Source organism: Penicillium paradoxum, assembly GCF_028828445.1.
Source record: "Penicillium paradoxum strain IBT 22861 chromosome Unknown utg000005l_segment0_segment0, whole genome shotgun sequence".
NCBI lineage: Eukaryota > Fungi > Ascomycota > Eurotiomycetes > Eurotiales > Aspergillaceae > Penicillium > Penicillium paradoxum.
Window position 1 is genome coordinate 2509787 of NW_026643183.1, and position 16615 is coordinate 2526401.

General features: G+C 48.4%; 9 protein-coding genes across 9 annotated transcripts; 6 read left to right on the forward strand and 3 right to left on the reverse strand.

Annotated features, from left to right (window-relative positions):
• Window positions 1-768: 768 nt before the first annotated feature.
• Window positions 769-2589, forward strand: ergS (the record flags this gene model as incomplete). The annotated part of the gene is made up of 1 exon (XM_057177008.1): window positions 769-2589. One exon carries the CDS (start codon window positions 769-771, stop codon window positions 2587-2589), a length of 1821 nt encoding a protein of 606 aa, XP_057031310.1.
• Window positions 2590-3140: 551 nt separating this feature from the next.
• Window positions 3141-3349, reverse strand: N7457_005965 (uncharacterized protein; the record flags this gene model as incomplete). Its single annotated transcript, XM_057177009.1, has 2 exons — window positions 3141-3213; window positions 3243-3349. 2 exons carry the CDS (start codon window positions 3347-3349, stop codon window positions 3141-3143), a joined length of 180 nt encoding a protein of 59 aa, XP_057031311.1.
• Window positions 3350-3356: 7 nt separating this feature from the next.
• N7457_005966 (uncharacterized protein) lies at window positions 3357-4099 on the reverse strand (the record flags this gene model as incomplete). The annotated part of the gene is made up of 3 exons (XM_057177010.1): window positions 3357-3504; window positions 3584-3609; window positions 3680-4099. The coding sequence occupies 3 exons, from the start codon at window positions 4097-4099 to the stop codon at window positions 3357-3359; spliced, it is 594 nt and encodes a 197-aa protein (XP_057031312.1).
• A 581-nt stretch (window positions 4100-4680) lies between these two features.
• N7457_005967 (uncharacterized protein) lies at window positions 4681-4946 on the forward strand (the record flags this gene model as incomplete). The annotated part of the gene is made up of 2 exons (XM_057177011.1): window positions 4681-4725; window positions 4764-4946. 2 exons carry the CDS (start codon window positions 4681-4683, stop codon window positions 4944-4946), a joined length of 228 nt encoding a protein of 75 aa, XP_057031313.1.
• Window positions 4947-5545: 599 nt separating this feature from the next.
• On the forward strand, window positions 5546-6262 carry N7457_005968 (uncharacterized protein; the record flags this gene model as incomplete). The annotated part of the gene is made up of 2 exons (XM_057177012.1): window positions 5546-5805; window positions 5878-6262. 2 exons carry the CDS (start codon window positions 5546-5548, stop codon window positions 6260-6262), a joined length of 645 nt encoding a protein of 214 aa, XP_057031314.1.
• A 419-nt stretch (window positions 6263-6681) lies between these two features.
• Window positions 6682-7915, reverse strand: N7457_005969 (Short-chain dehydrogenase/reductase SDR; the record flags this gene model as incomplete). Its single annotated transcript, XM_057177013.1, has 5 exons — window positions 6682-6927; window positions 6993-7064; window positions 7145-7242; window positions 7340-7768; window positions 7822-7915. 5 exons carry the CDS (start codon window positions 7913-7915, stop codon window positions 6682-6684), a joined length of 939 nt encoding a protein of 312 aa, XP_057031315.1.
• Window positions 7916-8737: 822 nt separating this feature from the next.
• Window positions 8738-10342, forward strand: N7457_005970 (COP9 signalosome complex subunit 1; the record flags this gene model as incomplete). Its single annotated transcript, XM_057177014.1, has 4 exons — window positions 8738-8855; window positions 8902-8979; window positions 9029-9309; window positions 9362-10342. The coding sequence occupies 4 exons, from the start codon at window positions 8738-8740 to the stop codon at window positions 10340-10342; spliced, it is 1458 nt and encodes a 485-aa protein (XP_057031316.1).
• Window positions 10343-11471: 1129 nt separating this feature from the next.
• Window positions 11472-12989, forward strand: N7457_005971 (class I SAM-dependent methyltransferase; the record flags this gene model as incomplete). The annotated part of the gene is made up of 1 exon (XM_057177015.1): window positions 11472-12989. One exon carries the CDS (start codon window positions 11472-11474, stop codon window positions 12987-12989), a length of 1518 nt encoding a protein of 505 aa, XP_057031317.1.
• A 675-nt stretch (window positions 12990-13664) lies between these two features.
• On the forward strand, window positions 13665-15427 carry N7457_005972 (cytochrome P450; the record flags this gene model as incomplete). Its single annotated transcript, XM_057177016.1, has 4 exons — window positions 13665-13718; window positions 13916-14775; window positions 14883-15159; window positions 15215-15427. The coding sequence occupies 4 exons, from the start codon at window positions 13665-13667 to the stop codon at window positions 15425-15427; spliced, it is 1404 nt and encodes a 467-aa protein (XP_057031318.1).
• Between the last annotated feature and the right edge of the window lie 1188 nt (window positions 15428-16615).

Below are 16615 nucleotides of genomic sequence, written 5' to 3' on the forward strand. Positions count from 1 at the left end.
CATGCGGAGCAAGATACACTTTGTTTTCGTGCCAGGTCTATCTTTGTGCAGTATTTCAACTAACAATGTCTTACTATTGAGCATTCTTCTATCGACTGATTTTTAAAGCACATAACATGAGCCTGTGTCACTCTCAATCTTCTAATCGTCCCAGTTTCCTCGGGCCAAGATGCATCTTCACCCCATATAGACATGTAGAAATTCTTTTGAAATGGAGGTCGATATGTTCTCGGTGGAGTGTAAATCATGGGTGGCAGATATAAGTATCTCCTAGTCTGAGACTTTGTTCGGAACATGTATTTCTGGGTGGATAGTGAGGCCAAATGGGGAAACGTGAGAATGAAAAGACGGACTTGATGAGATTGCTTAGCCTGACAGAAACCCAATCTCTGACGGCCTCCGATCATCGACTGTTCCTGGATGCTCTGTGCCGGCGCACATATATGCAGGTACATATAGTACGTATATCCGGTTCGGGGTTCCATATTAGAGTTTGCTTGCTGGGGCTGTGATAGGACGAGGGATCGGCCCCCAAGGCTTGTACCGGGAGATCACCGAACGATGCGTAATGATTGGTGAGTCCGTCCATGCCCCTGGGTAGAGAGTGTGGTGACGAGGTGGTTAGAGGTGAGAATACATCTGCCTAACAGAAGAAGTGACGGGATGTACCAGTACTCTGGAAGGTACGTGTCATACTTCGTTGTGCTTGTCTAACTTCCGGTTCCGACTCAACTTTGATCCCTGGACTTCTTCTCCTCGTTTCACGTTATGCCCCCCCAATCTTCTTCTGATACAATCCAGGCTGCTTTAATCATGGTCTCTACGGAAGAATCCAATGAAGCAATTGTGTCGTCAAGAGACAAGAAATCAAAGGGGCGAAGAAGGAATAAACAAGATAACGTTGCAACCCCCAGGAAGAGCAGGTTCCTAAATGAAATCGGAGATGAGTTGATGGAGCAGCTTCATGCAACCCCCAAGAGTGATGACAATGGTGATCTCAAATCCTCGTGTGTTTCCGTCATGGATCACTTACGCAACAACTTAGCGCCAGCTGTGACGGCCTCCTCCTGCGCTAGCGTAGCAAGTCATAGCATACGGACGCTAGCCGGGTCGACTTGCACCCCGGCAACGAGTGTTGATCTCCATGAACCCTTGGGAGTCTCTCGCCCACAAGCTCGAACAGCGGTTGATTCTTCCCACCCACACACCGAGTCCGAACCCAAGAAAGTCGATCGAGACCAGGCGGCCGTGTTTAGCCTTGACGATTTCACCACTATGACAACCATCGAGCGACTGGCTGCACAGCATGGCCGAGTAGCACACATGGGAATTCTCGACCACAGCTACCGGTTCTTCGTCAACAAATCGAGAACAGCAGCATTGTCATTCAAGGTTCAGAACGGAGTCGCAGTCATTGGCGGGGACCCATTATGCAGCACAGATGAAATTCCTGAATTGTTGGAAGAATTCAGGGAGTATCGACTGCGGTACAATTGGAGTATAGCATTCATGGGCGCCAGTGAATCCTTCTTGCATGACTATGCCCACCCAAATGGCTGGACGACAATTCGTTTCGGCATCGAGCGTGTCCTTAATCCTCAAACAAACGACGTTCTTCTCGAGAACAGTGGGAAACGCATGATCACTCAAAACCGCCAACTCCTGAACCCAAACAAAGGTGGCAATACCCTAGGCGTATACGCCCCAGCCATCCACGGCACAAATCCCCACCTCCAAACCGAGCTCATCGCCATCTATGATGCCTGGCGCGCCGAGCGCAACTGCTCTGCCAGCCCGCAGGCCTTTATCACTGTTTATGATCCATTTGCCCTCCCCACTCTCATGACATTCATATATACACGCAACGCAGACAAAATCGTCAATGGGTTCGCCGCGCTCAGGCACTTGGGCTCAGGTGGCTACCATGTCGATCCGTGCATTGCAGCCCCGGGCAGTGCAAAGGGAATCAGCGATCTCCTCCTTATCGCCGCAATGGCACTCCTCAATCGTGCCGGTGTGTCTTACCTCGGGTTCGGGTTCGAACCCCTACACGCCCTCGGCAGCGAAGATGTCATCGGCATGCCGTCGCCTTTCGAGCGCTTCACCCGTGACCTGTACAGTCGTGCCTTTCAGCGTTTACCAATTGGTGGAAAGAAGGCTTACCATGATAAACTCCGCCCGGATTCCACTCAGGACTCCGCCCTATATCTTGTGTTCCCGCCTGGCGTCCCGGGTCCGCGGCACTTGCTGGCGATGGCACATATGGCAAATATCAGCTTGCGGAAGATCATGTGGGCAGACGTTAGAAGTTGGATGATCTCTCACAGGTCGAAAGTGGATGCCTGGTGTAGTGGGTCGTTCCACGGTACGACGGGCGCTTTATTTTCAAAAAGGTCCAAAGGTACGGCCACTAACGAGTCGTCCACTTCTGAGCCTGTGAATGGCAACTCGGCTGCTCAGAAGGCTGCAGCTAAAACCTCTAATGAATGGCCTAACCGTCAGTCTGTCAATGACGTTTCAGTTGCGACCAAACCTAACGGCAACCTCCCTGATGAATCTCTCACCTCTGAGACTGTGAAAGTGCCATAAACCCCTCTGTCCCTGCCTTGCATTCTCCTGATCTGAATATGGGGTCAATTTTTTTCCTCTTCTCTCTTTGCTACGTCAGCAATCCTGAACACTGCATCATACTCAAGGCGTTTTGTTCCCATAGCTAAGCCCGGTGTTCTTGCTAGGATATTGGTGTTCTAGTATTGGTGTTTTCTTTGTTTAAATTCCTATCTTGAAAATGGACCGTCTTATTATCTATATTTCTCTCTACCTTCTGCTCATGTCAAGCCATATCCTCCTATCTTGTGTTGGCTTTGACATGCTGGCTGCAGTCAGGGTTTGTTATTGGCAGGGATAACGTGGCGTTTCGTCAATCTAGTGAACCATGATAGTCAAAAAAAAGGCACCTAGGTATTCATTACCCATTACTCATTACTCATTACTCCATTTGCACATCTGATGCCCCAATTTATCTATAGTACACGAGGGAAGATATGAATTGAGTTGTGATATACGGTACAATGTAAAATGAGATTCCCAAACGCCCAGCTATGTAACTCGCATCACTTGATGAAAAATGGGTAATTCAACTAACAGATACGGCCAAAGAGGAACTCTTTGACAATGGGTAAGCCAGAGAATTCTGGATTTAGAAGTACACAGCTGTGAATATGTAAGAAATAAGTCCACACAATGCATAGTAGTCACGGCAGTTGAGATGAGATACTGACTTTAGGAAATACTCCAGTCCCACACGTCTTGATTCAAGAAATTTGGGTCGGAACTTGACTATAGTCATGGTATCATTAGTTACTTGCAAGGGCAACATAAAAGGGCTGATGGATGGATGGGAACATACAGATCACACTCTTCGGTGGTAATGCAGGTAATGCATTTCTCGCATGTGGGAAAGAAGAAATTAGCCGCCGGCGAAGGTCATCAAATTCAGAATATCTGTAGCAAGTTCCAGGTCATTAGCTCGATCTCTGCCCAAATACAGACAGAAAGAAGTGAGGGTGTGAGGAGTAGATACCTCATCCGAATGACAATTGGCCCGCCCTATACCATGACAAAAGAGATCAGCAAACGTGCCAACTCCATTTCCCTGGCCGCAAGATCCCAAACTCACATCAAGTGTCTGAATAGTACAGTTCCAGACAACGTACGAGCCGACGCCCGTCATACCTCGTACAATGACATGATCGTCGATAGCAACACTACTCGCCCAGAGGCCACGACTCGTCTCCGAGTCCGGATCGGCAGTATGATCTTCTAATGTTATAGCAGCTTCTCGGAGCGATACCTGCGAGACGCGCGAGATGTTGCGCTCATGGCGGCGCCAGTAGGGAGGCACTACGCTGGAAACGGGGCGGGACGTTGTAGAAGAGGAAGGGGAGCTTTCGGGGTCATTCGGGTTATACGGGTGGGTGGGATGATCATAGCTATCAGCGGTCTCAGGCCGGGGTGCGGGGGTGGGTTGAATGTCTGGATGTGGGGAGGAGGGGTGCGGCTCAGATGCCGGTCCGGCCTCCTCAGGTGTTGACTCCATCCATTAGATGCTGAAAAGGATGGTGATGGGTCCTGATTTGTATGCAATCACGTTTGCGTTAGCTTATGGTGTCTTCGGTTCAATGCGCTGGTTGGCTCAGTCGGGGGAAGATCCCGAGGTTCCTATGCGGGGTGGCAAGTATAAAGTGCAGCTAGGCGGAAGTAATACTCCGTCTATTTTGGGACTTGGAGTGAGATACATGCAATGATGGACTAGACTTGAAGCGATGTATTCGGCCGGACAATCCGAGGTGAGACAGACTAACCTTGGGAAGTATGTCGCGAGAAAAGGTGACAAGAAGTCAGAATGCAAAGTGTTGGATAGCATAATAGGAAAGTCAATGGAATTGGAAGTGAGACAGGCGGTCACGGGGCCGCGTTAGTGGCTTAGCTAAGGGACGGCGGTCCACTCCACCCGTCTCTTCACCGTTGAGAATGGGATGTTCCCTCGTTGATTCACTACCTTGCAGGTTTCCCTTGTTTCCCGAAGTATCCATGAATGATGAGATTTCAAACCAGACCAGCTGGCTTTTGAGTTTCTTGAAGTCGACCTCCAACTCTCGGAGTTTTGGCGATCCAAAAATGTCGGCGCTGTTCAGAGCTAAGAAGCACACTAACCCCAACGTGGTAAGCGTTGCTTGATCGACATTGCTCTAATTCTCTAGACTCGGACTGAGACACGACCTTCCCTAACTTCGAAGAGGACAGTCGTGTCTAACTCACAGTGGAGACTGCAGACCGGGTATCGGATGACAGCTCTGTCACACCGGGCAAACGTCTCAGTTCGATCCAAGACCAAGATCTTCCATATCCCCGGATCGACACATCTCACCGGAAAGCCCCTATAGCGGACCCTCGCGCTCAATAGAGCCACACCTCACTTCCAACGGGTCTTACTACTGAACTCACTTGAGAAAAACCCTTAGGCAGGGAAAACCATACGATGCGGTATTTCCGAGAGTGGGACTAGTGCGTGCCACCATGCACACCAGCTAGTACATTCTGTACATAGGCAATTTTAGTCCTGTGATCGTTGCTTTTTCCTTTATGAGCTCTCCACCTCTCCCTTGCTGGCTACTTTTTTTTCTCCTCAAGCTACTTAGACTCCCACGCCTCTGCCTCGTACACCTAGTATCAAACAAATGTCTTTTACTATTGGCTTCTTGATCATCAAATAACATTTGCTTTCTCATCCCGCTGCTTATCCTCGAGAGAGTCTAAGCATTTGAGCTCGGTATGTTCCATGACATTTTCCATCTTGATTAGACCCGTTTCCCCTTGATTCCATCTACCCTCGGTAGCTTGCACTAGCTTTGCCTTTGGTTTCTAGAACGTGCACAAGGATTTCACTGGTGTCTTTGAAGACCAAAAAGCTAATGTTAAAGTCCAGTCGCTCTCCCTTGTCAATTTTTGACCTCTGCAATTATCACAAAGCTCAACCGACACTATGCTGTCTAAGACCATCTTCATTCTTACCTCGGCTGCTGTACTGGTCAACGGCCAATTTGACCCCAAATCGGTTCCTTATGCTACAAGAGGTCAGGCAATGCTCTATCGTCGGCCCCTTTATACAAAAAGAGAACATCATACTGACATATCCCTCTACCCTCAGAGGCCTGGTGCGGCTCCCAAACATCCGCCTGTCCCCTTCTCTGTTTACAGCTACCTGGTGCCTCCGGCACACCGACAACAAACACCTGCGAAGCTGTAGGTTATCCCGTCTCAATTCTTCCTGTCGAGATTAGGGCAAATAAAACGAAACCTCGAACTGACTCAAAGATCCCAGGACGATCTAAGCTACAACTGTCTGTGCAGCAACGGCGTTTCTCCCAACAGCACTGAGTTCTCCCAGACAATCCCATACTACACATGCACCGAAACCAACAATCAATGTGTCGCTGACTGCGACGGTAACTTGGTTTGCCAAAATAACTGCCGAGTGGAAAACCCGTGTGGAGCCCAGGCTCCCAAGCGTGTCAATGTGACCACTACCACCACCGCCACCAAAGCTGCTACCGCAACTGCAACTGAAACTCCTGTCAATACCCTTATCAATGGTGCTAATAGTGCTGCTCCACGCTTGGCCTCTGTTGACATGAACCATGTCTATGGGCTTTGTGTTTTGGTCGGTGGATTTGTTGCAGGTTTTGCTACTCTCTTATAGAGTGCTTCGATTTCGGTCTTGGTCAACACACTCTAGCAAACCTGACTCAAAGATCCACTGAGTGATTATTCTATTTGGCTTATGAAACTCGGAGTTACGGTTGTCATTGATTTTACTAATATTTGTCACTCCTTTTGTGCTTCGCTTTGGTTCGCATTTTATGGCTGCATTAGCATTGAGCGTATTTTTCCTTCTTGCTTGCTCATGAGTCTATGGAGTAACATGGTCGCTCACTTTTCTGTGTTTTGATATCGCCCACATCCGTAATGCTCACACGTGTCTACAATAGATCATTAACACTTGCCTTCATAAGCTTTGTATATTTTTCACCGATTTTGCAAAGACTAATTATAGCGCATCTATGAAAATGTGTTCTTGGCCGAGGGGTAGTATGTAATAGCCTACAACTCTCACGGAACCTAGATCTTCGCCTGCGTCTTCGTGCTATCCATTCGCTGCCCTTCATCATCCTGCTCTGCAACCCCCAGCCCCGGGAATTTGACCGGCATGATTCGCCGTGGCGTCGACCCTGGGATTACAGAGTATTTCGAAAAGTCAGATACCCCGCATTGCTCACGAAGAAAGTCCTCGTCTGTATCCAGAAGCCCGTTTACTAATTTGTGCGGGGCCCGAAGCATGGCCAAAACGGCATCTGAGAAGATTGTCTGTTGCAATGTGTCGGTATTACGGAATGACCGGATGATAGGAAAATAGGTAGAGATGAACATACCGGTTTTCTCAGATCCTGCCTGTAGGATTTGTCAGATGCCTTGTTATGCTCTGTAGCTGCTGATTCAATCGACTGGACAAAAGCATATGCGGTCAGCAACATCCTCATGGATCTCAGATATAGCAAGATCGAATCAAAAACCAGGCACATACCGATGCAGGCCAGATACTCGTCACCGCCATTTCATTTTGGCCTTGACGCACGAAGTCCATGGCCAGGCCTTTGACCAAGACACTCATTCCGACTTTGCCTACATACAACACATCACATATCAGCATATATCAACACCACACTTGGAGGCTGGTCTCAGGCTACTAAAAAAAGCCAACAATCGGAAACCAACTCACCCATTGCATATGCAGTCTTCCCTCTGAAAAACCTCGAATAGATAGGCGGCGAAACTACAATGATGCGCCCTTTCCAGCCTCCTTTTTTGAAGAAGGGCAGAGCAGCTTGAATGGTTGCATATAGTCCCTCGGGATTCACTTGCTGCATAAGCTTAAACCGCTTAAGCGGCGTATTCTCCACGGAAGACCACCAAATCGCACCGGAGTTGTACACCAGTACATCCAGTTTCCCGAATACTCGCACGGTCTCGTCGACTGCGTGTTGAATTTCAGCAGCATTGCGCACGTCAACGGCGACGGTTGCTGCTTTCCCACCAGCCTCCTCGATCTCGCGCCCTACAGTGTTAATAGTGGAAAGCGATGAATTTGGATCTGGCGGGAATGGGGTCACTTTTGATGCATCTGAGGTTGTCTTTGCGGCAAGCATTACTGGGGACTTGATTAATTTGATTCCCATATTCAGGGGGTATATATCACAGTACCGGCGTAGCCATTCTTCGCTAAATCGATGGCAATTTGGCGACCTATCCCGCGTGATGCACCTATGATCAAGGCAACTTGCTGAGAGGAGGTCATTTTGAACTTTTTGAGTCTCGTTGCGGGGTTATATGACTTCGAGTCGGGTGCAAAATTGACGTCTGAGATTGGGCTTATTATATACTTCAATTTCTGTGTTTGGGAGCCGAGCTCTAATGATTAGATATCTGGTTATGTTTCCATCGACATACTAAGAATTGTAATCATGATATTGGGGTGCCGGGCCCCTATTATATAGCCGGGTCTGACGTTTTATTTCTTGATTACTCAAGTTCCGAGGCAGCCCTGGAGACCGGGGGACCAAAGATCTCCAGTGCTTGAGATACTTATCTTAACTTTGGACTTAGAGATTCAGATGTGCATGGTCTTAGATATATGGCAGAAGTATGATACGTTCGACGAAAGAAAATCTCATTTAGCAGGCAAGTAGCCCTATACACACAGCGTTGTGATCTGAGCGAACTTCGTTCGGTAGGCTATGGTCTGCCTATTTATCTCTTTCAAAGCTATATCCAATATCACATGGTTATAAGCTATAGATCTTCTCACAAAGATAGGCCTGTACTATCTTCCTCTATTGCTGTTCGTGCTCTGGATCTCCATCTCTGCTCGCCAGAAGAGTTGCAAAGGGCGGCGTGTAGGGCGGTCGGGTTCTGCCGGATAAACCATCACTCATCACAATGATCAACCGACTGTCACCTCTTTCTCTAAACAGCATCTTGTTCTTAGCGTCCAAACATTAGTGATTTTTGTTCCCCGTCACTGAAGCCCTGAATAATTCATTGGAAAATCTCCAGTTCCTCGAAATAAGCACATACTGCCATTTGTGCCCGGAGCGCATCATCTGGACGGTCCAGCACGATGGACACCACTCTTCCAGATGCATCGGGTCCATCTCGAGCAGATACAAATACTGCCACCCAAGAGGCTGTTCTAGCTGATACCAAATCTCGAGCAAGAGTAATTGTGATAGTGGAGGGTATGTTTATTCCTGCGTGGGGCTATCTTCGTGATAATACCGCTAGGTTTGGATAACACTGACATGCTTCTCCGGACAGAGGCCCCCAAGTTTGATCTCGATACTTACATCTCAAACTATACTGGTGCGTTACATCCTGTCCACAGATAGCTACCATGCTCATATGCGATCAGGACGCACCCGATTCGACCGTCTTTACCTCATCGGCACATGCTCCCCGCTGCTTTCAACCGATGCCCTCAAGGCAGCTATCGCCGAAGCTAGAGCCGGTCGGGATGTTTCGAGATATGAGAGGGCAGTTCGCGCGTTGGCAGATGTGGCTCCGGGTGACCCTGAGGCTTCGCTTGATTCCGTATGGGTCCAGGAAACGCAGCGATACGTGTCAAGTCAGACAGAGCGGTTGGAAGATGAACTCCGAGGGTACAAAAACAATTTGATTAAAGAAAGCATCCGGGTAAGGCTTAAATCTCATTGTGCTGAAAGATCCACTCCATTGACACGTACAGATGGCCCATGAGGATTTGGGCAACCTCCATTACGAGACCGGAGATCTGGCTGCTGCCTCCAAAGCTTACTCGCGCATGAGAGACTACTGCACCACTCCAAACCATATCACTTCCATGCTCTTCAAGATGGTTAATGTCTCTATTGAACGTGATGACTGGATATCCGTGCTGGCCAACGTGCACCGACTACGCAACTCTCAGTCAAAGCCGGATGATGCAGCCAAAAACCAAGCGAAAATCACCGCCGCTTCCGCCTTGTCACAGATGCACCAAGGCTTATACCTTGAAGCAGCAAACTCTTTCCTGTCCATCCCGCCGGAACTGGGAGACAACTACAATGAAATCATCACCGCTAACGATGTTGCCGTTTACGGTGGTCTATGTGCTCTCGCATCTATGACTCGCGACGAGCTACAGAAGAATGTGCTTGAAAACCAGACATTCCGCACTTTCCTTGAACTTGAGCCTCACATCCGTCGCGCCATCGCCTTCTTTTGCAACTTCAAGTTCCGCCACTGCCTTGAGATTCTGGACGCCTATCGCCCTGATTACCTGCTTGACGTTTATCTTCAGCGTCATATCCCCACTTTATACAGAGTCATCCGCACCAAATCTATCCAGCAGTACATGATTCCCTTCAGCCGTGTTACCCTCGATTCCATGGCAAAGATCTTTGCCCCTGAAGTCGTTGGTGGCGAAGCACGTCCCACGGACATTTCATCGCCTTTTATCCAGGAACTGGCCAGTCTGATTGAAGGTGGTGTACTGAACGCGCGTATCGATCTCGAGAAAGGATTGCTGGTGTCGAACCAAATCGATCTGCGAGCTGAACTTCAGCGCAGCGCGCTGGAGAGCTTGCGCGAATTCAACCAGGAAGTCCACTGGCGGACTCTTGCTGTCGGTTTCACTCAAGCAGGATTCGAGGTGGGGGATACTAAAGGGGAAGTTCCAATGAGATCGCTGCGTCGGGGCTCAAGATAGCCCTTGATTTATGGAGACATGATCGAGCGCTTGACTCCAGGCGATCCGGGCGCATGACTGATGACGAATGAGATAATACCCCGATGATTTAGCCGCATTTTCAATTCCAATGTAAATGCTTTAGCTCACAGAAATCAACTTTAGTCTTAGTGAAGCATTCCTGCAATGTACATGTAGAGGCTCCTTCCACAACATTCAACCAGTCCTAGTGAACACCATAACCGATCTCAGTTTGAAACGCCTCACAAACCTCATCCTCTGAAATAACCGAGTAGCTGAAACCATCTTATTTTCGCCTTGTCCGACCCTCGACAGGATATCAATCCCGCCGATTCAATCCGGCTCTTGTGAATGTCGTGCAACGGGATCACCCTAGCCAGCGCCATGCTTTGAGCTTTCTGCTTTGTGAATTGGACCTAATGCTTATCGTACACGTAGAAGACATTCTAATGTTTGATAGAATCTCCTTGGAGACAGGAGAAGGTTCGGAGAAACCGTTCAAACGTCAACGGAGTTAGGGTTCGGCCTCCTGCATGAGCGAGTAATCTCCCCATGTGAGCAGAGGTAACAGCATAGATGTTCTTTTCTACGCCGTGTCTCACTAGTTCTCTAGGGTAGTCTGTCAAGCAGAAGATCACAGAAGGCCTTGATGCTTCTCAAATCCTTTCTCTATAACACGACTTATGTTGTGGTGCCATCTCAAAGCTGTTGACCATCGTGTTATTTCTTTTTGATTTCTTTGTTACCTGCCTGGCTATCGTACTCAATTGGAATGAGCCGGGACAAAGAGCATATTTGATTATTTCAAGGCGATCAGAGGTGAACCATGCTGTAATTTGGTTCGATTTAAGGATATAGTTAGAGCCTTGCAGTTCCAAAGCCTCTGTGTCGCCAACCCCTGCGGTAGATATTAGAATCGGTCATATACTCCGACCCTTTGCCATTTTTGATGTCTGTGATACCCCGAAAAAAGAGGAGCCCTATTTGAGAACTCGAGTTCTTTGCTTCACATCACTGAGATTTGTGAGAGCCATCTGGTCCTACGTACTCCTAATACCTTGCCAAAGTAGGTGATGCATCGCAAGGATTCTTGTCAAATCCATTTACCTACGCGGCCATCTCTTCCGAAATGCTGGACTTCTTTTGTATCTACCCCATGTGTTTCGACGATCGGCGATGCAACACGAGAATTGACCTGGATACCGATCTACTATCCTTTCCAGATCCAGTCGCGACAAGGAATCCTGATCCTCCTGAAAGCTTTCTGGTGCAATCTGACTATATGCTGGAGCCCATGGTGACAATGACGCCAGACATTACAGTTATGGAGAGCGGCTCTTGGCCTGGGCCATTACCTTGGTCTTCGTCATCCTGTATCCCGACAAAGCGGACTTTTCACCAGATGAAGTATGGGATCGAAGAACCTTTAAAGTACACTGAGGAATCGCCATCTAGCCGGCCATGCCCACCGTCAGTCATGGGTGGGTCTACTTTGCTGGAGACACATGTACTCCCATTGCCATATTGGAAAGTTGAAGTTGGTGTTAACCATCATGAAGAGAATATTCAAGCAAGGTCGCCTCTGCTGGCTCCAATTCCTGAGGAAATCCCAGAAGATCCTGAAACCGAGGAGCTCAAAATACTGAGATCAGAATCTGCAATATCATTCACTGATTTCGAATCCTCGACTTCAACGTGGGATCCTGTACCATCAGCTCCAATGAACTCCACCACACCAGTCACAGCAGGAGATGGCAGCTCTAGCCTCCTATCAACTACGCAATCCCTTCCGGTGACCTTGCTAGATGACACTGGTGATAACGAAGATACATCTTCTGTAGCATCAATAACCGATCATTCAGACTCGGTATTTGACGATAGGGAATCAGACAACACATCTAACTACACAGCCTCATTGCTGTCAGATGTGAAAAACTACACCTACGAAAATGGACGACGCTATCATTCATACCGCGAAGGGCATTATGTTCTTCCAAACGATGAACCAGAACAAGACCGCCAGGATCTACTCCACCACGTCCGGAACCTGGTGCTCAACGGGCGACTTTTCCGAGCCCCACTGCACAACAACATCCAGCGAGCTCTTGACATTGGCACTGGAACGGGAATCTGGGCGATTGATTTTGCAGATAGTTTTCCTAGTGCCGAGGTAACAGGCACCGATTTGAGCCCCATCCAGCCTTCGTGGGTCCCGCCGAACCTTCGCTTCGTGGTGGATGACGCCGAATCTCCATGGCTGTATAGCCCAGATCGACCATTTGACTTTATTCACGCCCGCGACCTGGGTGGTGCAATCGCCGACTGGCCACGGCTAATTCGACAAAGTCATGAGCATCTGCGTCCCGGTGGATGGATTGAATTACAGGAGTTTGAAGTAATGCTCAGGTCAGACGACGATTCAATCCATCTCGCACCGGCGTTGTGCGAATTTCTTGAACGACTGACCCAGGCCAGCGAGGCCTTTCATCGACCTATGAATATCGCCGAAGGACACCGGCAGCGGTTAATCGAGGCTGGTTTTGAAGATGTTCGAGATGAAATGTACAAGGTGCGACCCACTTTAGCCCCTGGTCGTCTGTTTAATATGTCCCTCTTGGATTTTGCTTCCTGTTTGCCTTCATCCTAACTCAATGACTCTTAGGTACCATCAAGTGCGTGGGCCAGGGATCCCGTGCAAAAGGAGATTGGTCGGTATAACCAATGCTCCCTTCTCATGGCGGTTGAATCCTATTCGCTGGCGCTATTCACTCGCGTGCTGGGATGGTCGAATAGCGATACCCAGGTCTTTCTGGCTGGTGTGCGTAAGGATCTCAAAAACCCCGCGGTGCATACGTACTGCAATCTGCATGTCGTCTACGGTCGGAAGCCGTCTCAGTACTAGCCGGCTGGTCGAATTGACAATCTGACTATGATCTTCCCGAGGATGTTCGGAGTATTCCAAATGTAAATGGACTTGATTGTGTCTCTGATTGTGCCTGTAACGCGATATTCAATGCTGTCTCTCACGTTGTACTGCTTCTGCCTGTGGGCCCCCTCATGATGTGATCCTCTCATCATCTCTCTGCGTCTGTCATTAACCGCATTCGACTGGTGCAACTCGGGTCTCTCTGTTTGTCTCTGCTTCCTGCTTCTCTTAGTCTTGGCTCAGTGTCCAATCACCGAGTCGGAATCTGATATCGCCTAGGAAAGCAGGAGCATTCTTCGACCAGTTCCCCCTTCTACCAGAAGAACCGATGATTCCGAACTAAATATGGCTTTAGGGCAGTGCATAAGCTTGTGGACATTTGTGATGTCCCCAATCATGTCTTGGGCAGCCTCAGGTTCTTGCTTTTGGGGTGTGGCTGCAGGATGCCTGGTGAGTTGCATTGCTCGTGCTCCTAGCCCTCGTTTGTTACATGCAGGAAAATACCCCAATAGCCAGAGCCAGTTCTTCCTAAGATGGTCACTTGGGGATGCACAGCAGTTCCAAGGCATTGCGATCTGACTAGCCTCTGGTTTCCCCTCTGACAGGCATTCATGCAGATCATTCACTAATCATTATGCAAACAACAGCTCCTCCTCTGGGTGACTTACACCATCATTGATGCATTTTTCTGGTCACCCCTACGCTACTTTCCTGGCCCAAAGCTATGGGCTATCTCTCGCATCCCATCCAATGTCTCCGTTCTTCGTGGCCATAATCATCTCGACATCCTAGCGCTGCACAATCAGTACGGTCCCATCTTGCGAATTGGACCTAATGAGTTGGCATTCAGTACCGCCCAGGCTTTTCGCGATATTTATGGTGCCAGAATCGGTGGTTGTTTCCCCAAAGACCGAAGCCACTATGAGCCGCCAGCGAATGGGGTCGATCATCTGGTTTGTGCGGTTGACAATGCGACTCATGCACGGCAGAGACGACTACTCGCCCACGCCTTCTCAGAGAAGGCTTTGAGAGACCAGGAGGCTCTTATCAGAGGCTATGTGGATGCTATGATCATCAAGCTGCGGTCTGGAGTCCGACATGGGACCTCTACTGTTGATCTTAAAAGTTGGATGAACTTTACCACATTTGACATCACCGGTGACCTGATGTTCGGCGAGTCTTTCGACTGCCTGAAAGACAGTCAATTACACCCGTGGATTGGGTTGATCTTCCAATCCATGAAGGCTATTGCATTCGTTGGGGCCATGAATCAATTTCCCACACTCAAGGCCCTCCTAAAACACCTCATCCCACGCGAAATCGAGCGTGTCAGCCGAGAACATTTTGAATTGAGCGCACAAAAGGTTGATCGACGCTTGGAGACAAACATGACTCGTCCAGATTTTATGTCCGCTATTCTTCAGCATGGATTTAGTGAAAAGAAAGGCCAGTATTGCGAGAGTGAGCGCATTATGACTAGGGCTGAGATTCATTCAAATGGGTTCATGTACGAGCATCTCTTACCTTCGCCCATAACTTTCTGTCTTTGAATTATGTTTTTATTTTGTGTCCCTGAAAAAAATCCTAGGCTGTGCTGATTCTGATCAATACTAGTCTTATCGTGGCAGGAAGTGAAACATCTGCCACCTTATTGTCCGGCTGTATCTTCTATCTGTGTACAACACCGCACGCCATGAGCCAACTCGCCGCCGAGATCCGCTCGGCTTTCAACCAGGACAGTGATATGACCTTCCGCGCGGTGGAAACCTTGGACTACATGACTGCTGTCATTCAGGAGTCGCTGCGTATCTATCCACCCTTTGTGACAAGTCTTTCTCGCGTTGTACCACAAGGAGGAGCGCTTATAGATGGCCATTTTGTTCCTGGAGATGTACGTACATGCATACCACTCAACTTTGCGATAATCCGGTACTAATGTTGACCAGACAATTGTAGCATGTCACCACTACGCTTCCTACCACTCCGAATCCAACTTCACCTTCCCAGATTGTTTCATGCCAGAACGCTGGCTGGGCTCTGACCCAGCCTTTGAAAATGACAAGAAAGATGTCTTGCAACCCTTCAGTCTCGGCCCTCGTGTGTGTCTTGGAAAACAGTATGCTCTTTATCACTTTTTATCTCCTTCAAATTTCACATAATCGTTCAAAACTAACTCCTCTTCTCCGCATATCAGCTTAGCAAATTGTGAAATCCGCCTCATTCTCTGCAAGCTCCTCTACCACTTCGATCTCACGTTACAGCCAGAAAGCATGAATTGGTCCGACCAGAAAGTCTATTTTCTATGGGACAAGCCGCCTCTGATGGTCACCCTGAAGGACCGATACCCAGAGACGGGTGTTTCAAGCTCTCAAGATCCCACGACGTTGTTTTCGGAAGGATAGTGATGAGACGGGTAAGAACTCAAGCTAGGGAGATAATTTGCCTTTGCGTACTGTTCTTACAACTGGTATGAGATCTGGGGATGTAGTTTATGAAGTTCATAGCTTTCATTATTTCCCTCTAGCCTGACCTCTTGTGAGCGCTGATTCTTTCTTTTAGACGCCCTAGGGAATGGCGACGGCGGTTGGACTGAACCCCGGAGTTTGAATTCATTGGAGGTGCCTTTGTTTTTCTCATTAGCATAAAACATTCGTCGGTGGGCGTAGTTGCTTGATACTGAATTGCAATAATGATGGGCCTCCTTGATCTTTGTAAATAGAGAACTAAATGTAACCACCTTCTCGTAGGTAGACAATGCAGTGATGGGTATGGATTGGACCTCGTTTTTGACACTGTTCTCTCCACTAAGCGAGGTATTATACAGGTCCTCACTGTCTTTACTCGGGCATTTAGCTAGCACATGAGGATTGGAACTAGAGCTGCTAACCCGGAATGCATCTGGGTGTATCATATGCCAAGACTCGGACCAAAAGACTTCACAACATGTAGTTCCTGGACCCTTGCACGCTATGCACGCTATTTGTGATAAACTCGCGCATTGGCAGCATGATGTTTGGGCTCGAAGTGTGATTGCCTGCTGATCTGAAGTTTAAGGGAGCAGCCAGGCAAATACCCTTAATGATTGTTATAAGAACAGGGGCCGTCCTCACTGCAAGTACCCAAGGACCGAAAAATCAGATATATTGAGATGCATGAAGATTTCTTTCAATGGTGGATACGATCTACGAGACTACTGGAGCTAGTCCAGGGGGCCGTGGCGAGCAACAAAGCAAAGAGTCAGGACTGAAAGGGCCAGAAAAATGTAAATTCAGTGACTGAAAATACAAGTATATGAAATAGACGCTAGATCGTAGTCTGTCGTGGAGAAAGGTATCAAACATTAAAGA